At 46.3% G+C, this 23,444-nt stretch overlaps 1 protein-coding gene and 1 non-coding gene across 2 annotated transcripts in view; both read left to right on the forward strand.

Moving 5' to 3' along the window:
* COL4A2 (collagen type IV alpha 2 chain) overlaps positions 1-23,444 on the forward strand; it is a 205,335-nt gene that overhangs the window by 100,562 nt on the left and 81,329 nt on the right. Inside the window, exons 5-7 of the mRNA XM_030813682.1 lie at positions 19,449-19,583; positions 19,668-19,712; positions 23,214-23,330. Of these exons, the coding sequence (XP_030669542.1) occupies positions 19,449-19,583; positions 19,668-19,712; positions 23,214-23,330 (297 nt within the window). The remainder of the gene's footprint in view (positions 1-19,448; positions 19,584-19,667; positions 19,713-23,213; positions 23,331-23,444) is intronic.
* On the forward strand, positions 8,947-9,047 carry LOC115835337. Its single transcript, XR_004030322.1, has one exon. It is a non-coding gene; the product is annotated as a small nucleolar RNA U13 (small nucleolar RNA).

Here is a 23,444-nt window from a genome sequence, read left to right on the forward strand (position 1 = left end):
CACTGCATTCCAGCCTGGGTGACAGAGTGAGACGCTGTCTCAAAATTAAATAAATAAAGAAATAAATAAAATTAAAACACGTTGGGAAGAGAGGAAGAAGAGGATGGTACCTGGAGGGAGATCTGGGCTAGAGAGAAACATTTTAGAAAATCCTTGTAAAATCCAAATGCAGCAGATTATTTCAGAGGTCACCAGGGTGAATTATGGCTGGGAAATGGACCAACACAAAATAGATGCTGGTGGATATTGTGGAGGTTCGGGAAGGGTGGGACTCATGATGTGTTCGACAAGGCTGTATGGAAGCCTGGGTTGAGTCTGTGTCCCAGGAAACGCCCACTAGTGGGTCCCGGTGTGGGAACCACCCCCGGCCCCCACCCCAGGAGCATGAGAGCCGGGTTCTCCCTTCCTGCCCCTTCTGGCTTTCTGCCTCCACTCCCAGACCCGTCTTCTCCATCATCCGACGTTTTCCTTGAAGGGCATAGAACTTACACCAGGAGGGGACCTCCAAGTTAGACAGGGGGAGAGGCTGGAGGACGTGAATGGCCCCACAGTCAGGGCCCATTCACCTGATCTCGGCTCTGTGGAGGTGAACGTGGTTGAGTTGCCCTTTTTGTGAAGAGGTGGTAGCTGCAGGTATGGACAACTTACATGTTGAACAATTTATATACTATTTGAAGTCACCTCACTTTTTCCCTTGGTTGTTGGTTTCTGGGATCTTCTAAGAGGGGAGAGTGACTCGTGTCTTTCCCACTAGCAGGTGGCCTTGGTTTTAATGCTGCTCAATAGATTCTAAGAGCGCATCCCAGGAACCTGCTGGTACCAGCCCAGCACATTTTTGGGGTCTCTGGGAATGAGCTTGGGAAGGTGAGTGAAGAACAGCTGAAAACAATGAAGCGCATTTGTGGCTGGAGGTCATTTTCTGATGAATCACGATCAGGGGAAGCTATGGCTGCTCTTGCAGTGATCAAGTGTCTGCTGCCTGGATTCTTTCCTGGCATGTCAGATCTGCAGCTTCCAAGAAACTGCTACTGTCTTGCATGACAAAGTAATATTTGGCTCAAAGAAATCACTGCCAAACTGAGCAGCCAGTAAATCCTATGACAGCATTCACCGTAATTCCCAAATGTAAAGCAGATAGTAAATTGTCGTTCATAACCAGCGGACTGTCAGAAATCAGAGAAACGTGGGAGTGGCCTGCAGAAGCTGCTCTGCTGCCCCTACAGACACTGATGGCTTCCTTCATCAATGCAGATGGGGGGAGAAGTGGGTGAGGTGTAGGCCCCAAGCAGTCCCAGGCTGAGAGCCCTGCACAGGACTGGAAATACACGTCAGGGTTCGCAGGCTGTCTGGTCTTAAGGAAGGGACAGCATAAGCAGGAGCATGTCAGTAAATTCACAGCAATTCCCTGCGTGCAAATCTGTTTGCAAATGGACACCTCTCACTCTTGCATGACCGGCTCCAATAGAAGCAAAACTTGGGTCCATCCTAGAGCACATCCCAGGATGTTTCTCTATGGGGGATGAGCTTCAAAAGTAATTGTAATTTAATTAGAAATTTAGATGTGAGTACCTGGTGTTTTTAGTGGGACCCTTTTTTTTTCTTGGTAATTTATACATTAGCCGAGATGCTTTTCCTACTGCACTGCCAGAAGTTAACTTCTAATAGAGTTCATACATTTTGTTCTCTCTCATGGTTTTTCTCTGTCACCTATTCTTCACACCTTCTAAATTTAACAAGTATGTATGTATACATCTGTGCGTGTGTGTATATGTCTCCTTGGCAGCAGCCCTCACTCCTATGGTGATTACTAAACACTTGAGGACTGATAAACTGTGAGGAATTGAATCTTGCTGGCTGAAAGGTAGAGGACCAGAGTCTGCCTTGCTCCCCTTATGCCGTCAGGGTCCCGGCAGGGTCTCCTGCTCCTGGGGCTCATCCTGCAAGAGGCGGCTGGTATCCAAGCAGCCCACCCCGATCGCCTCCTCGGGGAAGAGGGCGGGGCAGTTAGGAGGCAATGCTTCTCCATGATGCTGGGAATCTCTGTGGTATAGACCCGTTGGGATGGAGGAGATAATTTCAAATAATTGATATTTACTTGCACTGACCATGAAACCAACCCTTCACGAGCACCCTCTCTGGCCCAGGGCAGCACTGTGCCCCTCGGGTGGGAAAGCCGGTGTGGGAGGGTCCAACCCTGCAGGAGAGGGCTTGGAGAAGCTCCCGCCTGGGACACTGAAGAAGTGAGCGAGGAGGAATGATGCCTCAGTTCAGTTCGCCAGGAGAAACACGGAAAGGCCAGTGTTGCGAGGACAGCGTCGCACAGTTGTGGGGATGTCAGCAGACACAGCGAGGGACCATGTATGCGGGGCTCCAGCCACCAGAGTGCAGGGTAGAGAGGAGCTGCACCTAGAAAGCCGTGGCACACGCACCAGGAGGCCTGAGCATCACACCCACCAACCCGAGTTTCACTCTGCAGGGAGCAGAGGGGTCTTCATGTTTTCACATTAGAAAGGGGTCGGAGAGCACACTGGATTTCAGAATTTGAATGAAGGCAGCTAAGAGAGGAGATGCATGAGGGTGCAGCGGGGTGGGGTGCACAGAGGTAGTTCCAGAGTTAATGCAAGCAAGCAATGAGGAAGTCCAGATCCAGGAAGGAGGTGCTGGGAATGTGGAGGAAACGGCAGACTCCAGAGATGCTTGGCGGAAAGCCCAATGGAATCAGTGCCCTCCCAGTGCAGTGTGAGGACGGGGGTCAGCAGTGGCTCCCCCTTTCAGGTTCTGAAGCCCGGCTTATGGGCCTTGCAATTCACTGAGTTAAGGAGCAGAGAAGGAAAGGGGAGGGGTTGTTTCTGTTTTTCGGAGTTTTGCTGGGAGCAAGGTTGGAGGAAATGAGGTAAGAAGTTCAACTCGAAGCCTGCTGAGTTTAAAGTATCTCTAGACCCTCTCGACAGAGGCGTCCAGGAGGGAGGTAGGAGCCATCCGCCTCTGAGCGTTCACTGAAGCCGTTTGGTGTGAATGAGGTATCCCACCTCATGAGTTCGGAGGGGAAGAGAGCAGCAGAACTCCAATGTTCAGCACAACAGGAATCAGGAAGGGGCCAGAGGTGTGAGGAGAAACCCAGGCGGGTCTGTGGCCACCAGAAGAGCCCATTCCAGGAGGGAGGGGGCAGCTGTGCCGGGGCCGCCAGGGTCCCCAGGGCGGGGAGGGGCCCTCACAGCTGGGGATAGTGGCATTGCAGGCCCTTGAAGAAGAGTGTCAGGCCACAAACCAGCTCGCCATGGTTCAAGGTGTGAATGGGGACAGGAAGTGGCTTTGGAATATGTCCAGGTTCTTTTTGAATAGAGAAAAATTCTTCCATCACCATGCTTCCTGAAAAGAGAATGAACCCACACTCTGGGATGTGAGGGCAGGAGAGTTGGCTTCACCGTCGGCTGGCCATCCCCAAGTCCTGCCCCTTCTCCCGCTCCTGTCTGATGTGAGAGGTGTTGCCACTGCAGCATATCCAAAGTTCCAGACACGCAGAGCCACCCTCTGGCCATCGTCGGGGTCATGGCTCCGTTAGGAGTGAGGAAGCGGGATGCATTGGTGTGGAAGGCCTTTCATATAGCCAGGCGTGGACACAGAGAGAAAGCTCCAAACATCCTTGAGGCATTGCTCCTGCCTGGCTGAACAGTACATTCACAGTGAGACAAACCCAGGTCATAATGAGAGCAGAAGACCACAACAGCCACATGACACATGCACACACGCACACATATACACACACACATACGCACACGCACACATACATGCACATATACACATGCACACACACGCACACATATACACACGGACACATACACATAACACGCACATGCACACATGTACACACATGCACATATACACATACACACACACATACATACATGCACACATATACACACATTCTTGCACAAAAATCTCACAAAAACATCACGGGTGAAGCTTTCTAGGAATAATCTTATTAATATTACGAAGCTGACCACCCAGGCTGTGACGGGTAAATCGCAATATGGATATTCCAACCCCAAGGAAAGCAAGAATGTACCGTGATCAGCACAGACCCACCCCAGGACTCTAGTTTCCCTCTCCTTGCTCCTAATGAACCGGGTGCATCTCTGGGGTCTGTGCTGCTGCTGCTACACCTTTGTAACACCAAATGCTCAGGAAGCGTATCGGGGCAGCACGGCTGCCCTCAGTTGTTGCCTTCTATTTTGTGGATGAAAACTGCTATTGATTTCTCTTTTAACAAATGCCGCTGGGAAGAACCAGTGTTCTGGAGGCTGTTTTCGCCCGTGTCATGAGAACAGGGCGCCAGCTGAGTCACTTCTCTGGAATGGAAGTTAATGTCACTTGGTTTCCTCTCACCCAGGACCCCAGGCTTCATGTCTGGACAAATGAGCCGTGTATTATCTTTCCACCAGACTGAAGAAAGATCAGTTTCTTGTGGTTTGTTGTTCTTTTTTTAATTGCGGATGTGTGTTCAGCATTCGCCCAAATAATCATTCCAAACCGGGGAGTCTTAGGGGGAGTGCAGGATGTCCAGATAGCACCAGCCCTTTGTTAACTGGAGAGACAACAGACAATAACCCCGGCATGGTGAAACCCAGCCCACACGTCCTTCCCGCCCCAGGGCCAATGCTAGGGCCATCAAGTGGCCCTGGTAGCCAGTGGCTCCAGGACCAGCATCAGACACTCGGTGTTACTATGGACAGTAGCTTTGTACAAGTTCCTAGCGAGGTGATTTCCAAAATATTAGATACCTTTAAAGACAGAGATGAGGAAGACTGGATTGGGATCTGGCTTTTACTGTCCGCCATTTAACCTTCCTCACACCAAGCTTCAAGGCAACAGGGAGCGTGAGACATCCGTGAGCAAGAAGCCAGGCTGCTCAGCCACTCACAGGCCACGTCCCCTTTCCCCTCGGGGGGCTTGCAGTTATCACAAAGTTAGCCCAGGTTTTTCTCTAGGCGTTGTTGCCAAGCTTATAATTCCACATGTTCACAGTCAAATGTATGTTCAGATACCTTAAGTTGCTGCTGACATCCTGAGGGTATCTTCTGGCTGTAAACAAACATAATTCTGATCACTGAGAGACTCATTCTGTTCTTGGACAGCCCCTTGGGGTTCAGTGACATGGACTCCAAGTTAACCATCTGATATGTGGGCTTCTGCCACTGGTGCTGTCATCTGGCACCTCCCTAAAACCTTCCCATTCGTACATGACCCCCGGCACCTGTTCTTTTTCTCCCCTATCTTTCCTTTTCTTCTTGACATCAAATTCGAAGCCACTTTCATACCCTTTTGTTTCCTTCACGACAAAATATGTTACTGATGTTACTGTTACTGTTATAGCAGCTTGGTTTGTTCAGAAATCTAAACAGTGACATCTTTCTTCCATCTGGTGGAAAGATCATCAGAACTGATTTAACAGTAACGTCAGTTCTTTCCTAGAAAACCCAGCTAGGTGCTATCAGTGAATATTTCCATTTCCCAAATAAAGAAAATGAGGCTCAGGGAAGGGCAGTGACTTGCCTGTGATCACAAAACTGGCAGAGCTGGGATTCAACCCCGGTAGCACTTCAAATCTGGTACTCTTCCTTCTTGACTGCACGGGGCTCCAAATCACGTGAATCCGTGTTTAACTGATCAGTGTTAAATCACTTCGGTTTGTTCACAAACCAAATGGCCACCATTCTGCACATTTCTCCTCTCAGCTGCCTTCTTCTCAATGCTCTTAAGCCCTCACTCATGGCCTGTGGGGTTACTGCAGGGACTTCTACCACTGTCTCCCACGTCCCATCTCAGCTCCTATCTGTGGTCAGCACCCAGGCCTCCCTACAGGCCTTCTCAGCCACAACAGCCTTCTCCCGAGGAACCTGTGCCTCCGCGAGGTGGCCTCCTGATTCCCACAGCTCCCCTGGAACACGAAGCTCGTCTTCTCCAAGGTCCAGCTAAACCCTGCTTCAGAATATGCTTAATCAGCCAACCTTTTGAGCATGCAGAACTCCACAGCTGTTTAGAAAATCTTCCTAAGGCAGCCTGTTTTCAACAACGAATCTGTTCAGAGAAGCTAGAGAAAGCATAGGTTATGTCTAAATATTTCCCTGGAGTGTGTTAATATTTCAGAATATTAGCCTGCAGCTCCAGGGGCCTCCTCTGCATACCTTTTCACCAGCGTTGCTAAAAAGTAACAGAAATGGCTTGTTTGGGTTTCACCTTCTTTTTCTACCCATCACTCTCTAGCAGGGAGGGGGATTAATGAGCCGTGAAATGGCTACAGTTGAGCAGGGTAGGGTTAAAGCAGAGAAGCCATGTTCTTAAATCACCTCTGCAGGACTGTGGCTGGCTTGGTTTTGTATGGATTTCCATGAACCCCAGGCATACATTGTTTATTTTTGTAGACAACTTGTCCATCTGCTTTTGGCTTAATTACCGCTTCAGGAAGATCAGTGGAAAAGATATATTCAGAGTCTAAGGTCATGTCTGTTCCTCAAGGGAAGTCTGTGTGTGGATGGCAATGCCCTATGGAACTCTTTTGAAAAGCCCCATATGAATCTTCTCTTTTATATACCAGCCGAATGGCCCAAACCTCTCTGTGCCTCAGTTTCCTCACCCATAAAATGGGTACCATGACAGTACCTACCTCGTAGAGGTTTGTGAGGACTACACAGGCTATTGGAAAGTGCTCCAAACAGTGAACACTCTAGAGTCTAAAAATGTCAGCTGCTGTTACAGCTTAGTCCCAGCCAGGGGTCAAAGCTAATAACCTGAAACACTCTCTCATGGACCCTCTGCAATGGGCTGGGCCTAACAGGTCCGCCAATACACAAATTTGGAACACTTTCCTTTAAGCAAGTCAAAGGGAAGGGAATTGTCCAACGAATCAGTGGTTGAGTTTGTTCAACCACCCTGTAGAAAGGAAAATGGAATTCGATGTGCTCTTTCGACCTCTTTGGAACTCTGCAGTCAGGCCTTTCCCCATGGGAGGCGAGCTCCCCCTGACAAATGAGGGAGCTGCCCTCTCTCCCATCGAGATGAGTCATTGTAACCCAAAACAATCTCAAAATCTTTGACATCACTGCTGTTTGCAAATCTGTGCCTCCAGCCAAGGGCCAGTGGATGCTACTGCCTGCCACCTCGTGTTCACCACCGGAACTGCATGTCACTCCGAATCTGCTGACTTCATACCCTGGCATAGAAACAGTAAAAAGACCAAACAAAAACGTGTCTTTTTTGGATCTAAGGTTGAAATCTGATTTTAAAACAGAGACATTCAGTAAGCATTAAACATCTTCCTTTTATAGTTTTCTCACAGACCTACATTGACAAACTCACCCCTTCCCTCCATAACCTTTACGCCCCCGAGTCACAGTAGTTGCCCTGAATTGCTTACGCAGGTCTGGCTTATCACCGACAGTTGTCCTCCAAACACTTGGTTCACATATTACCAGAACTAAATCTGGAGGAGGGAGTCCTGGCATTCCAGAGCCCTTGCCTCATTTTCTAGTGTGATCCCAGCAGATGGTCTGATTTATCTAATCAGATGCTGAGTGCGGGCCTTACTGGCCCAGCCCTCCTTTCCACAAGTCTGGTGGTCTCCTTTTTTATGACTCCACTTGAGAGGCCTGGAAAACTTTCTCCCTGATAATGCAGGTGATAAAACCAGAATATCTGATGGAACGAACAATCAGAAATTCCATTGGGCGGGCACAGGGCTTGGAGAAGAGTTGAGATTGCGGATGATGTTTTCCGGTAGATGAAGGTGACTGAAGGAATTGAATGGAGGGTGGGAGGGACCAAAGGAGAGGGTGAAGTCCTCCACAGCATGACCCACTGATACTCGGCGTCAGAAATTGGGAAGTCATTATAATGGTCAGAAACGTGGTCTAAAAATAGAAGATTCCATGTGGGAAGAACATGAATTCTGCAGCCAGGCAGAGGGGGTAAATAGCAGTGCCATAACGCGTGTGTTTAACAGACAGCACATGGAGTGTGTTCTGTGTGTCAAATCCTGCAAGAGATGCTGGGGACAGAGTGTGAATGAGGCATGGTCCCTACCTCCAAGGGCCTCGCGGTCCCACATGAAATGTGGGTCCAGAGATGTAGCATGGCAGTGCCCTGCAGTGTGCCATGGGGAAGGAGCCCCAGCCGCCTCCTCCAGTTGTGAGGAGGGGAAGATGCCCCCAGAGAGCCCGTGCTTGAGTCACATCCTCTAGTGACCCTGAGAGCCGCAGGCTGTGAGGGCTGCGTGTGCCATGGCCCTGAGGTTCCAGAGAAACCGGCCCAACCGCTAGGCACTCGGTTAGACTGGAGAGTGCAGTGCACTGTGCCAGCGTGGGAAGGGGTGTGCCAGGGCAGCAGGGGACAAAAAAACCCCAATGGCCACGGCGGGGTGGGGTGCGGTGGCTCACAGAGCCTGCAGAGCTGACACAGTGGCTTGGGGGCAAGGCAGACAGGGCTCTCAGGGGCCCCCCCACCTTCGCTTCACAAATGAGACATGAGCCAGCAGTGCTCGGCGGTGGCGAGCAGCCCAGACTGTGACGTGGGACCCTCAGCGTGTGGGACCCTCGGGGCGTGGGAGGTGGGTATTGCTACATGCAGAGCACCACTGGGTCCAGGTGCTGTGGGTGAGAGGCTCATCTCTCCGGGCTGCCCCCTCACCTGTCTACGTGAGAATTAGACACACTCCTTGGCTCCCAAACCTGCCTGTGAATCTGAAGGGCTTGGGGGCCTTGCTGGAAACATCAACTCCTGACCGGGTGGTGGCTCATGCCTGTAACCCCAGCACTTTGGGAGGCTGAGGCAGGAGGATGACTTGAGCCCGGGAGTTTGAGCTGTAGTGAGCCATGACTGTGCCACTGCAGTCCAGCCGGGCAACAGCAAAACCCCGACTCAAAAAATATGTGTTCCATATAGATAAATGCCGTCTCTTTGTGGGTCATCAGCATGCTGCTGGGGCATTCACACTCATTGAGACATGCCTCTCTCAAACCTTGTTAAGATGTCAGCACATGACCCATCTCACATGAAAAAATTAAAAAGAAGAAAACAAGGAAAAAGAAAAATACATACATAAATTCTTCCCAGGCTCCTTCCTCTGACTCCCAAACTGCTAGACCAGAAAATTCACAAGGTCTGAGACTCCCCGTAGTTGGTACTTTGGCAGCCAGCCCAGGCCATTCCTGGGACAGGGACCACTTCAGAACGATCACCCGGAACCCTGTTAAAATGCAGGACAGGAGAGGGCCCAAGCGCCCTGCCTGATAGGTAATGAGCCCCCAGGTGACTCTCACGCTGCTGACGCCCCGATCTCTCTCAGACGCCCCAGATGCTCTCTGAGGCCCCTTCCAAGTCCAACATTTTGTGAAGCCTTTGGGAAAATAATCAGTTACCAATGGCAAAGAGCAGAGATGTAAATGTGAAAAGTGATATTATATTGGTCTAATTTCAAATGGCTATCACTGTCTATAATCTATAAGACTTTTGCTAGGGAATGAGGCTTATGTTTGCGTATTAAGGAAGACAAAGGTTGTTTTTGTATCATAATGTATGAGAAGGAAATATTCTTTTATCCAAAATAAAATGAATCCATACTCTAGGTAAGAACTTTGGAGCCGTGTTTCTCTTTAGTTTCTGTATGGTAGAATTTTTTTTTGTTAATTATATTTTTCCCCTGTCTTTCTGTGGCAGCAACACTCTGGGTGAATCTCAAATGCACTGTGCTAAGTGAAAGGAGCCAGGCTCAAGACTCCACACTGTATGGTTTTATTTCTGTGAGTGTCTAGAAAAGGCAAACTACATGGAGGGAGAAACATGAGGGATGGACCGAGGTTTGGAGAAGGGAGCATTTGATAACAAAGGGGCAACACCCAGAATGTTGGGTGATATGGAGCTTTTCTGTCTCTTGCTGATAGTGGTGGTTACACAACTCTGTTATTTGTTGTGTATGTTAATGACACACCAAATAACACTCCAAAAAAAGTGAATGTATGTAAATTAAAAGATAAAATTTTTTTAAAGGGGTAAGAAAATGAAGTCAAAATAAAATAACAGTTAACTAGGCAGTAAGTAGCCAAAGGAGAAGGAGGACAATGGTGGTTATCAAGCATTTTCTAACAACAGAAAAGGTGGAGATCTATTTAAAGCACGTCCTATTCAGGAACATTGCAAATAAAGATAAGGAGGAAAACGCTGTGCATCACAGCCAGTTCAAACCCCCTCCCCATGCCCACCGCCCTACCTTTGGCTCGTAACCTTTTTTCTTAGTTGGCCAATGTGGTGTTTGTTTGTTTTATCATAGCGGAACCAACTCAATATAATGCTAACTTCAAGAATATTTTTCTCTCATATATATAGACTGCTTTTCAGTCTAAATGCAGAATACATATAACTCTTGGTCCTGTCCCTGGGCTATGCCACAGATCCTGAGCAGTCACCCTGGAAGGCAGGCAGCCTGCTTGCGCAGCTCACCGGGCGCCAGCCTTTGGAAGGCCGCCCACACGCCTTTCCTCTCTGCTTCCACCTGGGGCAGACTCTGCAGGCTGTTAGCTGCTTACTACCTGCAGAGGCCCCATGGGGTAATGACAGTCACATGGCGCAATGGGAACACACCATCTCGGCCATGAGTCATGCCATGCTCTTGGGTGTGAAGATGACCTAAGAATACCAGGAAAATATTGGCACGTGCAGTTGGCACATGAAAATTAGTAACCTGCGAGTGAGGTCATAAGTATAGACAATTAGCTCTTTTAATTGCCAGTCATCGTGTGATCCCGGTAGCTCAGTAGTTGCCGCCTATGCTAATGGTCACTCTCTAACCATGTAAGTGGAGGCCACCACCACAGCATCCGTTACCTCTTCATGACATCCAGGCTGCGTGAGGGTGATGCTCTGAGCATTGACACATTGCATGTCAGCGGTGCTAAATTAGAAAGAGCGTTTCATACCCATTCGAGGCCTGACAGCCACAGCTCTCTGCGTGCTGCCTGCGGCTCCAGAATCTGCTTCCTCCTGGCCCCTTCCTCAGGTGCGGTCCGGGCTGTCAGGGCCCTGAATTTATCCACAATCAGACTCCAAGTTTTCTTAGAGGATAAGCAGGCTTAGGAAATCACGTCAGTCTATTACACAATGACTCACATTTAGGCAAATGAAATGTATTTATTGCTGAGAGCACAGAGATAATAAAAGGCTTTCCCAGAAAATCAACTTTTCCAACACATGCCAGGCAAAATCATATCCAGACTATAAAAAGTTTGGGCTAAAAGCCATTGAGCACAACCGCCCATGTGCTGCCTATTTTTAGAAGAAGGAGCAGGGGTTTTCAGACACTGATACTATGGGTGGGGAAGAGGAGACCATCCACTTTTTCTCTGCTTTAAAATATACGCCCACCCCAGTCAAATCATTTCAGATAAAACTATATAACAGCATCTTAGAATTGTAGGTGGTACCTTCTGGGATTTGAAAATTTGTCTATGGAGATAAAGCATGACAGAAACCAGTGGCTTCCCAGACTTCGCCTTCACTCCTGAATCTAATTCGGTCCTGACCCACTTTCAGTTCTGCTGCCCTGTGGGCTGTGTCCCAGACAGTTCTCGAAATTTCTGTCAGTATCACCATCAGACAGACCAGATTCCATACAAGGAAAGCTAGGTCTTGGTTTCTTCAGATTATTTCCCTGGCAGACTTTTTTTTTTTTTTTTTGAGACAAGAGTCTCACCCTTTTGCCACTGTTGCCAGGCTGGAGTGCAGTGGCGCGATCTCGGCTCACTGCAAGCTCCACCTCCTGGGTTCACGCCATTCTCCTGCCTCAACCTCCCGAGTAGCTGGGGCTACAGGAGCCCGCCACCTCACCTAGCTCATTTTTGTATTTTTAGTAGAGACAAGGTTTCACCATGTTGGCCAGTGATCCGCCTGCCTCAGCCTCCCGAAATCCTGGGATTACAGGCCTGAGCCATCCCGCCCAGCCCCTGGCAGACATTTTTAAAAAGCATTCGGCTAAATGTTTTTTTACAAATGTCACTTTAAAGGGGTAGACTCTCCTTCCTTTTCGAACTGTTCTCTATCGCATAAGCTCAGTTGCAGGAATACCTGGAAGGGACATAATCTCGGTCGCCGGGCAACAACACGCCTGTGATGTCACGGCTTGTCTTCTTCATCTTTGCCTTTACTCAGCTCTTTTGTTTGTTTTTAGGTCAAGGTTATTGAGGCATAATTGACATGCAAGTCATTGAATACTGACAAACGTATACAGCCATAGAACCACCAGAATCATGCTATGGAGAAGGTCCGTTACCCCAGAAACTTTCCTTGTGCCCTCTCAGTTAGTCCCTCCCCTCCACCTCCAGCCCTGGCAGCCACTCATCTGTTTTCTGTCTTTAGTTTCGCCTTTTCTAGAATGTCATAAAAATAGCATCAGACAGTAAGTAGCATTTGCGTCTGGCTTCCTTCACATAGCAGAATGCCTTTGAGATTCAGCCTTCACTGCTGCCCACATCGGGCACTTTGTTCATTTTGACTGCGGAATAGCAGTCCCAGGAGTGAGCTAATTTAATAAAACCGGGATGAACATTCTCATACAGGTCTTGGTGTGGACATAGGCCTTCGTTTCTCTCAGGTGTATACCTAGGAGTGGGATTGTTGGGTCCTGTGAACTTTAGAAGAAACTGCCAAACTGTCTTCCGAAGAGGCTACACCCTTTTGCATTCCTGCGGGCAGCCCATGGAATTCGAGGTGCCATCCTTCCCAGCTCTTGGCGTGGCCACCTTTTTCTGTGTGTATTCACCGTTTGAGTCCATCACAGTTATATCTCTCTGTGGATTTAATTTGCTTTTCCCTAATGACCACTGAAGTTTAGCATCTCTTCATGTGTACAACTTCTTTGGTGGTGTCTGCTCAAATCTTCTGCCAAATTTTGCAGTTGGGTTGTTCATTTCTTTAGTATTGAGTTTTGAGAGTTCTTTACATGTTCCGGAAGAAGTTGTTTATCAGATATGTGTTTTGCAAATATGTCTCCCAGTCTGTCCCCTGCCTTTTTATTTTTAACAGTATCTTTTGACAATCAAACTTTTTAAATCTAGCCAACTTTTTTTTTATAGGTTGTAATCTTTGCGTCTTATCTAAGAAAACTTTGCCTAATCCAAAGTCACAAAGATTTTCCCCTGTGTTTTCTTCTAGAAGGGATACAGCTTTAGCTCTTACATTTAGGTCCATTTTGAGTAAATGTCTGTATATCAAGTGACATAAAGGTGAAGGTGTGTTTCTTTACATGTGGATGTTATTTACTTTGTATTGACACTAGTGATACAGTCTGCATCAAATAATTTTGGAGGGCAGAAATTCCAAGGGTCCATATAATTCTACCTCATATAACTGAAATTCTTAATAAAGAATAGTACCCAGGGGTGGGGCAGAGGTTTTATATACTAAATAAGGAGATAGAGATAGAAGGTGTCCAACTTAACCTCAGCTCTGTGTTGCATGGAATAGGCTGCTGATAGTTATGTGTGTAATATACTGTACGAATATTAGCCTTTACATTATTGTTACCTTGGAACATGCTACTAATTTCATCTTGCCAGGGTAGTCTAAAAATTGCTCAGAAATGCTAACTGACCATCCTTAAGAACAACGAATACTTCTAAATTTTGGCTGGTGGAATTATTCTTCTAGAGCTTAAAAAGTAGTCCTTTACGCCTTTTGGGACATTTTACATATTTGAAATGTGTGGCAAAGAGCTCACAGAAATTAACTAGGACTTAGGTTGGAATCCCCGGAGGATCACCAGGAATTGCAGCCTTGGACAGGCCTTGAAGGTCTGGAACACACTGCGGAAGGGAGGGAGGGTCCGCCCTGGGGAATGGAGAGGATATGGGCGTCTGCTGGGCGCCAGTGCCCATAAAAGGTGAGACAGGAAGAGTCCGCTTAGGAAGGAGAAGGGATTTCCTACTATTCAGATTTCGGCTGGTAAGTCATGAAAAGCTCATTCTTATTCTACCAGTAAAATACTGTACTGTAGATTAAAAATCCTGATGTGTAGTGAAGCAAGTTTTATCCTAGGCAAGACTGTTTTTATCCTTCTCTGATAAATGAAACTCTTTCTACTCCCTTACCCAAGGCATATTTTAAGGTTAATGAACAATGAATGGAAAGCACAGGGTTGTGTGATGTGGGGCCCTGATGAGTCATCCATCTGTCCACCTTTGTTTAAGTCTGGGGCTGTAGGGCTGCACTGCGTGTGCCCGTATCTCATCATCTTTTGCCTCCTTTCTCAGAAGTGAAATTCCCCAATTCAGGAATGCGGCAGTGTCGGGACCCTGAGCGCATTGGCTCCACAGTCGTGGTATTTGAGTCATGTGGGTTCAAGTCTGGATTTGTTGTCTCTGCCTTTTCAGACTGCAGCTTCCAAAACCGCCCCGGATGGCCCATGCGCGCCCCAGCCATGACTTCAGACAGGGAAAACAACGTGCAACACCCTCGTCCTCATGATAGTCAAAATGGATTCTGTCTTGTAGATATCACTGAAGTATAAGGCCAAGACTGATTGAATTAGAAATAATATTTAACCCACATAAATACTCTATGTTCCTCTGCATGACCCAGTAAGCCAGACCTTTCTACTGAGCTCCAACTCCATGCTTAAGAGGTTTTTCTTATTGAAAGTCACCTATCTCTTCCCTCAGGAATGCCAGGATGGGGGTTATGGTGGTCTCGCACAGTGGTTCTCAAACTTTTATATACCAAGGAGTCCCCTGGGGATCAGTTCAAATGCACATTTGGGAGTTCTGGGGCCAGGCCTGAGACTGCGCATTTATAGCAAGCCCCCGGGTGACGCTGACACAGACCTCCCTTGGAGCAGTAAGGGCCTGGAAAGTCAGCCAGCTCCCCAGAGCTGAGTGCACCTCGGCCAGCCCCGACACTGGTCCCGTCTGAGCCCCCGTCCTCTCTCCTCTCCACTGGAGTTCGTGTCACTGCATGCAGTTGCTGTGGGGACAAAATGAGAGAAACCATGTTTAAAACTTGTAACAACGCATCATCTCGAAAGATACAAACAGTTAAACGATACTGTTCATTATCCTGTTTCTTAGGAAGTAGTACCTCTACATGGTCTGGTGGTGGGAGCAGGGCGGGGCACAGGGGGCATGACATTAGCACTCCTGTCCACAGCGTCTGCTGGCTTCTGAGAAGTACTTTGTAGAAATATTTTTCTCAAGGATGTTGGAGGAATATTAGGAGCTTTAGAAATTTAGGAGCTTTTGAGATTTATGCAAAGACATTTAAACTAGACTCTTCACTTTCTGGGAGTAATTTTTATTTTTAATGTCACTTATCACAAAAGGAAAGAAAGAGATGAAAATAACTTTTCCTGTCAGGACTTTTTGACTGAGGATGGAAGTTGATAAGGACGATGATTAGCACAAAGGAAAACCCTTGGCATGTACCTGGTCCTCCCAGCTGCCCTTTATAGATGCACCACACTTCCTTAGTGGGCAGGAAATCCTGGGGAAAAGCTCCATCCTGATGACCAAAGCGTGGCCTCCTCGGGCCGTGCTGTAAATGTCCACTGAATCCCAGCAAGGCAGGCTTTACATTGTGCACAGCGGAAAGGGCTCCCTCTGGGAGGACTAAGGTCTAACTCATTCTGCCCAGGCTCTTCCTGGCCCTCTCTCAGCGGGGAAGCTGGATGGAATTCTGGGAAATGTTCCATCTCATCAGAAGCTCAGGATGGACTGTTGAGAAGTGATGCCATCTTGACACTCACTAGAATGGCTATCGCCCAAAAAATGGAAAATCCTAAGTATTGGTGAGGGTACAGAGGAATTGGAAACTTTGTGCATTGCTGGTGGGAATGTAAAAGGGTGCAGTCAGTGTGGAAAAAGAAATTTAGCAATACCTCAAATATGTGATACTCGTGCACACATATTTATAGCAGCACTATTTACCGACTCCACTCCTAGGAACACACCCAAAAGAATTCAGAACAGAGACTCAAGTAGTCACTCACACACACATATTCACAGCAGGGCTATCCACAGTAGCCAAAAGGTAGAGACACCCCAGATGTCCATGAACAAATGAATGAACCCATTGTGGTCTATCCGTACAGTGGAATATTATTCAGCCATCAGTGAATGAGGTCATGAACCCCAAAAACATGATCACTGAAAGAAGCCAGACACAAAAGGTCACACATCGTTATGATTGATTCTATTTATCAGTAAATCCATAGAGACAGAAAGCAGAGTGGTGGTTGCCAGGGGCTGAGAGGAAAGGGAATGGGGAGTGATTGATTAATGGGTTTGGGGCTTCCTTTTGGAGTGAGGAAAATGTTTTGGAACTAGGTAGAGGTAGTGGTCGCATAACATGGTGAATGCACTAAAAGGCACTGAGTTGTATCCTTTAAAATGGTTGGCTTTATGTTATGTGAATTTCACTTCAATAAAAAGAAAAGGTTACAGCATACTCCATAAAAGGAAAGACTCGAGTTTTTTATTCCAAAGTCAGACTCCCTAACCAAGAAATAAAGATGAGAAAGGGGTTTACTGACAGTGAAAGGAAAATGAGTACATGATGTGGTTAGCCACTTTCCCCCATCAAAGGGAATTGAGGAAGGGTTGACGAATGCAGATAAGAATGTGGTTTTTATCAATAAGACGTGCATATTTCCATTTTGGTTAGTAGCAGATGTTCCCTTTGAGTTGACTGTATGAAATAATCCCACTGGTCACTGCTGCTTGTTTGGTCGGCTAAAAAAAAATAATAATCCCACTGGATAGATATGTAGTTTATGGGCAATAAAGTAACAGTCCTGATAAGCAACATTTTATCCCCCAGAAGACAGCCAGCAGACACTAACAAACCGCAGGCCTCAACATAGTGAGGGGAGCGTAGAGCTTCGTGGCATGGTATGTAATCTTAAGAAGGTTGTAGTCTAGCATAGCCACAAACTAAACAAAAATGAGCATCACTGGGAAGGATCCACAAAAGTTGGAATCAAAACATGTTTTGTTCCCAAACTTACAACAAATGTCGTGTAGGAAACCACTAAGCATTGGAGATAGAATGAGTCTGGGATATCGTGCGTCCAGGGCCAGGGCCACCCATCTTCCATGAGTCTCCTCGCCTAGGTAGAAACACAGTGGCAATAGCTTCCATTGTAGAATGTTCTCCAAAGACACTAAAGTGCACGGGCTTCACCACGACTTAGGAGGCCTGAGATCAGGCTTCCTGAGGTGAGTACTGATGTGGCAGTGACAGGACCCCTCTGGGACACGTGGAGGGCAGAGGAGAACCCACTGTCTCTAAAACTCTGACTTTGGTCCAGACCAGGTTACCCTGAGGGAGATTTCCCAGCTCCCCTTGGTTTGAGGGGACAGGGGTCCCAAAATTCGGGATACATCATCTTCCATCCACAGCCTTAATCTGCGTGGATAGCTTCCACCCCAAAAAATCATCTTACCTACTTCCCCTGATGCCTGGGGCCTGACATCTCAAGGAATTGCCAGTTAGGAACAGTAATGAATTTGGAGGTGAGATCTCCCCACACCCCTCCATGCTGCTGCCTCAGTGACATTAACGCTGTACCCTGGGCTGCGTTTTTAAGTTCCCATTTCACTTCAACTGTGTGGATTGCTGAGAATGGCATTATGAACATTCTGTGAAGACAGACACGTCTCAGCTGAACAGTTTACGTAGGAAGTTACCTAGAGGCAACAGAAGAAAAGCTTACAAAAATGGCTCAGGTCCCCCTCAATCTCAGGGCAAGACAGGAATTTGACATTTCACAGCAAATGGGGCTTGGCAAGTAAAGGTACCATGTGATGAATCAACAGCGGACTCATTCGTCTCAAGAAGAAATTAGGACATACTTTTTTTAAGTTTGGACTAGCCTGTGAAATGTTAAAATATAACTATAATACAATAGTTAGTTCCAGCCATAGGAGAGATAGAACTTCCGCTCCCCTCCTTTCTCGTTTTTAAAACATTTTTATTGTGGTAAATTTATTTTTAATTTTTTAATGTAACATTTTAAAACTTTTGTTGTATTAAAAATATGCATATGTCCTCGCTTATGAGTGGGAGCTGAACAATGTGAACACATGGACACAGGGAGGGAAACAACACACCCGGGGCCGGTGGGCGGGTCGGGGGGAGGAAGAGCATCAGGACAAATAGCAAATACATGCTGGGCTTAACACCTAGGTGATGGGTTGATACTTTATTGTATTAAGTTCCAGGGTACTAATAAAATAAAATAAATGCATAACATCAAAATTACCTTTTGAGTCATATTGACGTGTCTGATTCAGTGGCATTAAGTTCTTTCACGTTGTTGTGCAACCTTCACCACCAATCCATCTCCAGAACTTTCTCATCTTCCCAAACCGAACCTCTGTCCCCATGAAACACTGCCTCCCCCTACCCCTCTCCGCCCAGCCCCTGGCAGCCCTCATTCTACTGTCTGTCTCCATGGATTTGACCGTTCTAGGGACTGCATATAAGGGGACTCTATACAGGATTTGTCGTTTTGTGACTGGCTCATTTCACTCAGCACAGAGTCCTCAAGGTTCTTCCGTGTCACTGCCTAGGTGACTACATCCTTCCTCTTTAAAGGCTGAGTCCTATTCCACTGTGTGGGCGTCTACCCGTTGTTGGACATTTGAGTGGTTTCCACCTTTTGGCTATTGTGAATCACGCTGCCATGCGTGTAAGTGTACCAACGCTAGCCCCTGCTTTCTATATACCCAGAAGTGGAATCGCAGGATGCTGTAGTGATTCTCTTTTTTAACGTGTTAAGGAGCCGCCAGAGTGTTTTCCAAAGCAGCTGCACCATTTCACATTCCCACCAGCAGCGCACAGCGATTCTGATTTCTCCACATCCTCACCAATACTTATAATTTTTTTTTAAATAATAGCCATCCTATTTAGTGTGGACAAACATTTTTATATGTTTCAGAAGCTCTTTTTTTTTTCCTCTGTGTGAACAAAAGGAGAGATTAACCACTTAAACATCTGAGGGTCATTTTGATATCTGAATGCAATATACATTTCCACACTTACTGTATACATTGTATTGAGGAAAATAGAGATAAAATTGTAGAAATTCATTTGGAAAATTTTTTATACTGAAACGACCTTAAAAAGAACCCAAATAAGTTAATTCTTTCATCCCAACCTAGTATTATCATTTCACAATGACATGACTTTAGTAATTTAGGATAATTTTTTTCTCACATTCCATATTTTCTCTTCTTAAACTCTGACTTCTTTTGTTAGCTATCATGGCAGTAGATAATGGTTTACATATAATGTTCCCTGTAGATCATAGCTCTTTAAAAGCAAAAAAAAATGTAGTTTTGAAAGTAACCATAACTGATGGGTATTTATTGTGATTAATTGCGGAAATTGAACCTATGTTGTTCCCACAGGGTCAGCCTGGGCCAGTGGGCCCCCAGGGGTACAACGGGCCACCAGGATTACAAGGATTCCCGGGACTGCAGGGACGCAAAGGAGACAAGGGTGAACGGGGAGCCCCCGGAATAACAGGACCCAAGGGCGACGTGGTATGCACCGCTGTTGTACTCCCCTGGCCTCGTGAGGGTGGCGGGTATCTCAGCCTTGGTTAATTTCATTTGCTTTCTTCATAGGGAGCAAGAGGCGTTTCTGGATTCCCTGGTGCCGATGGAATTCCTGTAAGTTTTATGGAAGACTGGAATTTTAAAACATTGCGTGCATTCTAGGCAATACATTTGTGACTTAAAGAAACATTCTGAATGAGACCTCCTTTTTGTTTATAACATAAAAGGTGGGGACTATATGTGCGTATTCTCCCCACGGAATTCAGTCAGACAGTGAACAAATTGTTTGCTTTGTAAACGTCCTTATAGACTCGGCTTCAGAATTGAGACAACTTTGCTAAACTGCACATTGTTTGGTAATAAAAAGCTAGAGTGCTATCCAGATATTCACCCTAAAGAGCCAGTCTTGCAATCTCGTTTGAACTATAGAGCAACCTGCATATAAAGTCGTTCAGCCAAGAGCATGGGCAGAATGAAGCCCTGCTGAGCATTTGTGCAGCTTCTCAAGTTCTTTACAGCAACCTCACATGAAACAAAAAAAAAAGGCATGGTTTGTTCATGAGAAAAATCTCAAAATGCAATAAAATGTGTTTTTATAACCTAGTTTACTTTACTTCTTGTGGCATAAAAAAATAAACAAAACAGCCTGACTCACAGCCTTCTTCACAGGGACCCACAAGCAGATTTCCCAGGGTTGGCTTCCTGGCCAGACCTGACCTCAGGGATCAATGTGTTTATCGCACGTTCTGACCCGCCTCCCATCCGGCTACTGCTGTGGTTCTGAGACATCTGCTTCACAAACCTCACACATATACACAGATGTGTGTGCCCGTGTCCTGCAGAGGCAAGTTCTGTATCACCACACACGCACACGCACAGGGAGAGAGACTCCGTTCCCAGGCTGCACGAGTAGGGCCATGCCCTGCAGAAGAGAAGGAGGGAATGAGTGAGTGGAGGGCAGTCCCAGAGAACTCATGCGTTTCCATCAGATCTTTAGTCCCACCGTCGAGGAGACATCTGCAGAGCAGAAGGAGACAGTCAGGGCAAAATAAAGGAAGTCACATTTGCCAAGACAAGAGCTGCAAGCCAGTGATCTCGGGGCCACCTGAATGGTGGGCTCAAACGGACACTTGGGTTCACCACACAGCCCTGAACAAATAAGGAAATAATGTCCACGTCAGTCAGAATCTTGAGAAATGGACAGAAATGAAGAATCTGCACATTCCAAAGATTAAACAAATTTGGAAAGTATTTTCATACTAATGGCCTGAATCTAAATCACCCATTTTTAAACTACTCTTTTGAACTCTTTGGAGTGTCTTTCAGTTTTGTCTCCAGTTGAAATCTGAGTTAAAATGGAATGACGTTATGGAAAGCAATTGCAACTCATCTGAACCAAGTTTCCTTCATGTTTCCACTTTATACTCATTCAATATCAGAGGCAAATGTCTCACAAACTAAGGAGGAAGTAATCATAATTTGGAGGAATGATTGTGGTGAGCAGGTGAGGACCATTTTCTACGGAACCGGCTGCTCAAAGGATCCAGTCTCTTTTAACTGCAGAACTCTGATACTACAAATTAAATTAACATAAATGTCACCTGCCATAAGTAATCAGTTAACAAATGTAGAGTTTGAGGGACCTGGATCATTTTAGCTGATTTAGAAGTTATATATAAGAAGTGATATGCAGTAAAATCCTAAAGTGGTTTCATATAACAGTGTATCTAATTTGATGCTGAGCAGAGACAGACATTTAGCTCAATATAACTGAAATTTTTCTTTGAAGCACAATTTCAAACTAAGATTAGATTTACTACATGCAATTTCAAATAACAGATCAGTTCTAAGCAAGTAAGAAAGACAAATGGCAGACAAATAATAGAGAAGAATTTAAACATTACAGTTCATTTTAAGCAAAAGCATCACAGAATACTAAAAATCTGGAGCAGAGCATGTGGAGAGCTGTTTTCTCAAGCGGAAGCGCAAGGGCCCCTCATGTCTTTATTTCAAAGGCCACTAGAGTGCCAGCTCTGCAAACAGATCGAGAAGCTGCCCACAAATGGGGATTCCTGTGGCTCACCAGAGAGTTTGACTGAAGCCTGTTGGATCTCTCATCTGACGGCACCAGTTCAACCAATGGCTGTGGACATCTATCTGAAGCAAAGAGATGTGCAAATAAAAGTTCTATTTTTTTATTTTATTTCTTAATATCATTCAGGTTACGCAGAGCTATATGTAGGATTTGTTGTGTGGGGGTTTTGAGGTTTGTTTTTTGTTTGTTTGTTTTGTTTTGTTTTGAGACAGAGTCTTGTTCGCCCAGGCTGGAGTGCAGTGGTGCGATCTTAGCTCACTGCAACCTCTGCCACCTGTGCTCAAGCAATTCTCATGGCTCATTCTCCCGAGTAGCTGGGATTACAGGCGCATGCCACCATGTCTGACTAATTTTTGTATTTTTAGTAGAGACAGGGTTTCACCATGTTGGCCAGGCTGGCCTCGAACCCCTGGCCTCAAGTGATCCGCCTGCCTCAGCCTGCCAAAGTGCTGGGATTACAGGTATGAGCCACTGCGCTCAGCCACGTTTGTTTCTTTATCTTGAAATTTTCCAAATTTCTCAAAGTAACTGTAAAAGACATCCCAATGGTCTCAAAAATCACTCTGGAATATATGTTTGGTTTATTATCAAGAAAACTAAAGTTTTAAAGTAACTACACAATAACCAAGCATATAGCTAAATATCTGTTGTTTAAAGAAACAGCAAAACAGGCTGTGGCCAGGTAGTGCAGAAATTATAGATTATTAACCCAGCCCCCGTATGTCTCCTGGAACCAGCTTAATGCAGTGAAAATGCCCACAAATTTAGCCTGAGTCCCTCTAGTCATTGCAGAGTCAACACACTTGGCTGTGTTGCCTTTCCCCACCCCCAGACATTTCAGAAAACCTGACATGCTTTATAGTCATGTTTAAAATCTGAAAGTCATGTTTCCCAAGAAAGCAAACAAGAGGCAATCAGTTCTTTCAAACATGGCAAGGCCGTTGATAAAATCACATTGTGGGTGTGTCTTCTCTGTTTAGGATATGGATCTGTGAAACTCACTATCTAAAATGCAGTTGGGCAAGTAAGAAAGTTGCTTAACTGATAAGGACCTCCCTGTTATCCCTGAGAAGGAGGTAGTTGCTTCTAAAATCTTTCCTAGAATTTTTAAAATGTACCTTTACTTGCTTTCTACAGGGATAAGGACCTTGTTATCCCTGAGAAGGAAGTAGCTGCTTCTAAAATCTTTTCTAGAATTTTTGAAATGTAATTTTACTTGTCCCTGCTAATAGACAGTCATTCCACTAGTAAGACAGGAGAAACCCCGACAGTGTACTTCTTACCCAAGCCCAGGTGAAGCAGATCTTTGCTTCGAAATCCTTTCCCTGCTTAGAACTATACCTTATGCCTTCACTTATTTAATCTTTCATTCATTCATTTGTTCACTTTTGAGGTGTCTTTTCCTTGGATTCATGCCGGGAACATGGCTGACGAGAATATTTAAGACTGTTTTATCGCACAGTTACATGACAACTAGAAACCTGCTGGTTGGCTGATTCTCTCACTGTTCTCTTTCCCAGGGACACCCGGGGCAAGGTGGGCCCAGGGGAAGGCCCGGCTATGATGGCTGCAACGGAACCCAGGGCGACTCAGGTCCACAGGGGCCCCCCGGCTCTGAGGGGTTCACCGGGCCTCCCGTGAGTATCCCCCACAGCGCCTGTGCTCCAGGGACAGGCAGACCCTGCTAAGCCCTGCCCTTATAACCTGGGGGGCGGGGTGGGGGGCGCCTCCCGCTCACTGTGGCCAGAACG

Source organism: Nomascus leucogenys, chromosome 5 (genome assembly GCF_006542625.1).
Source record: "Nomascus leucogenys isolate Asia chromosome 5, Asia_NLE_v1, whole genome shotgun sequence".
In the NCBI taxonomy this organism is placed as follows: Eukaryota; Metazoa; Chordata; class Mammalia; order Primates; family Hylobatidae; genus Nomascus; species Nomascus leucogenys.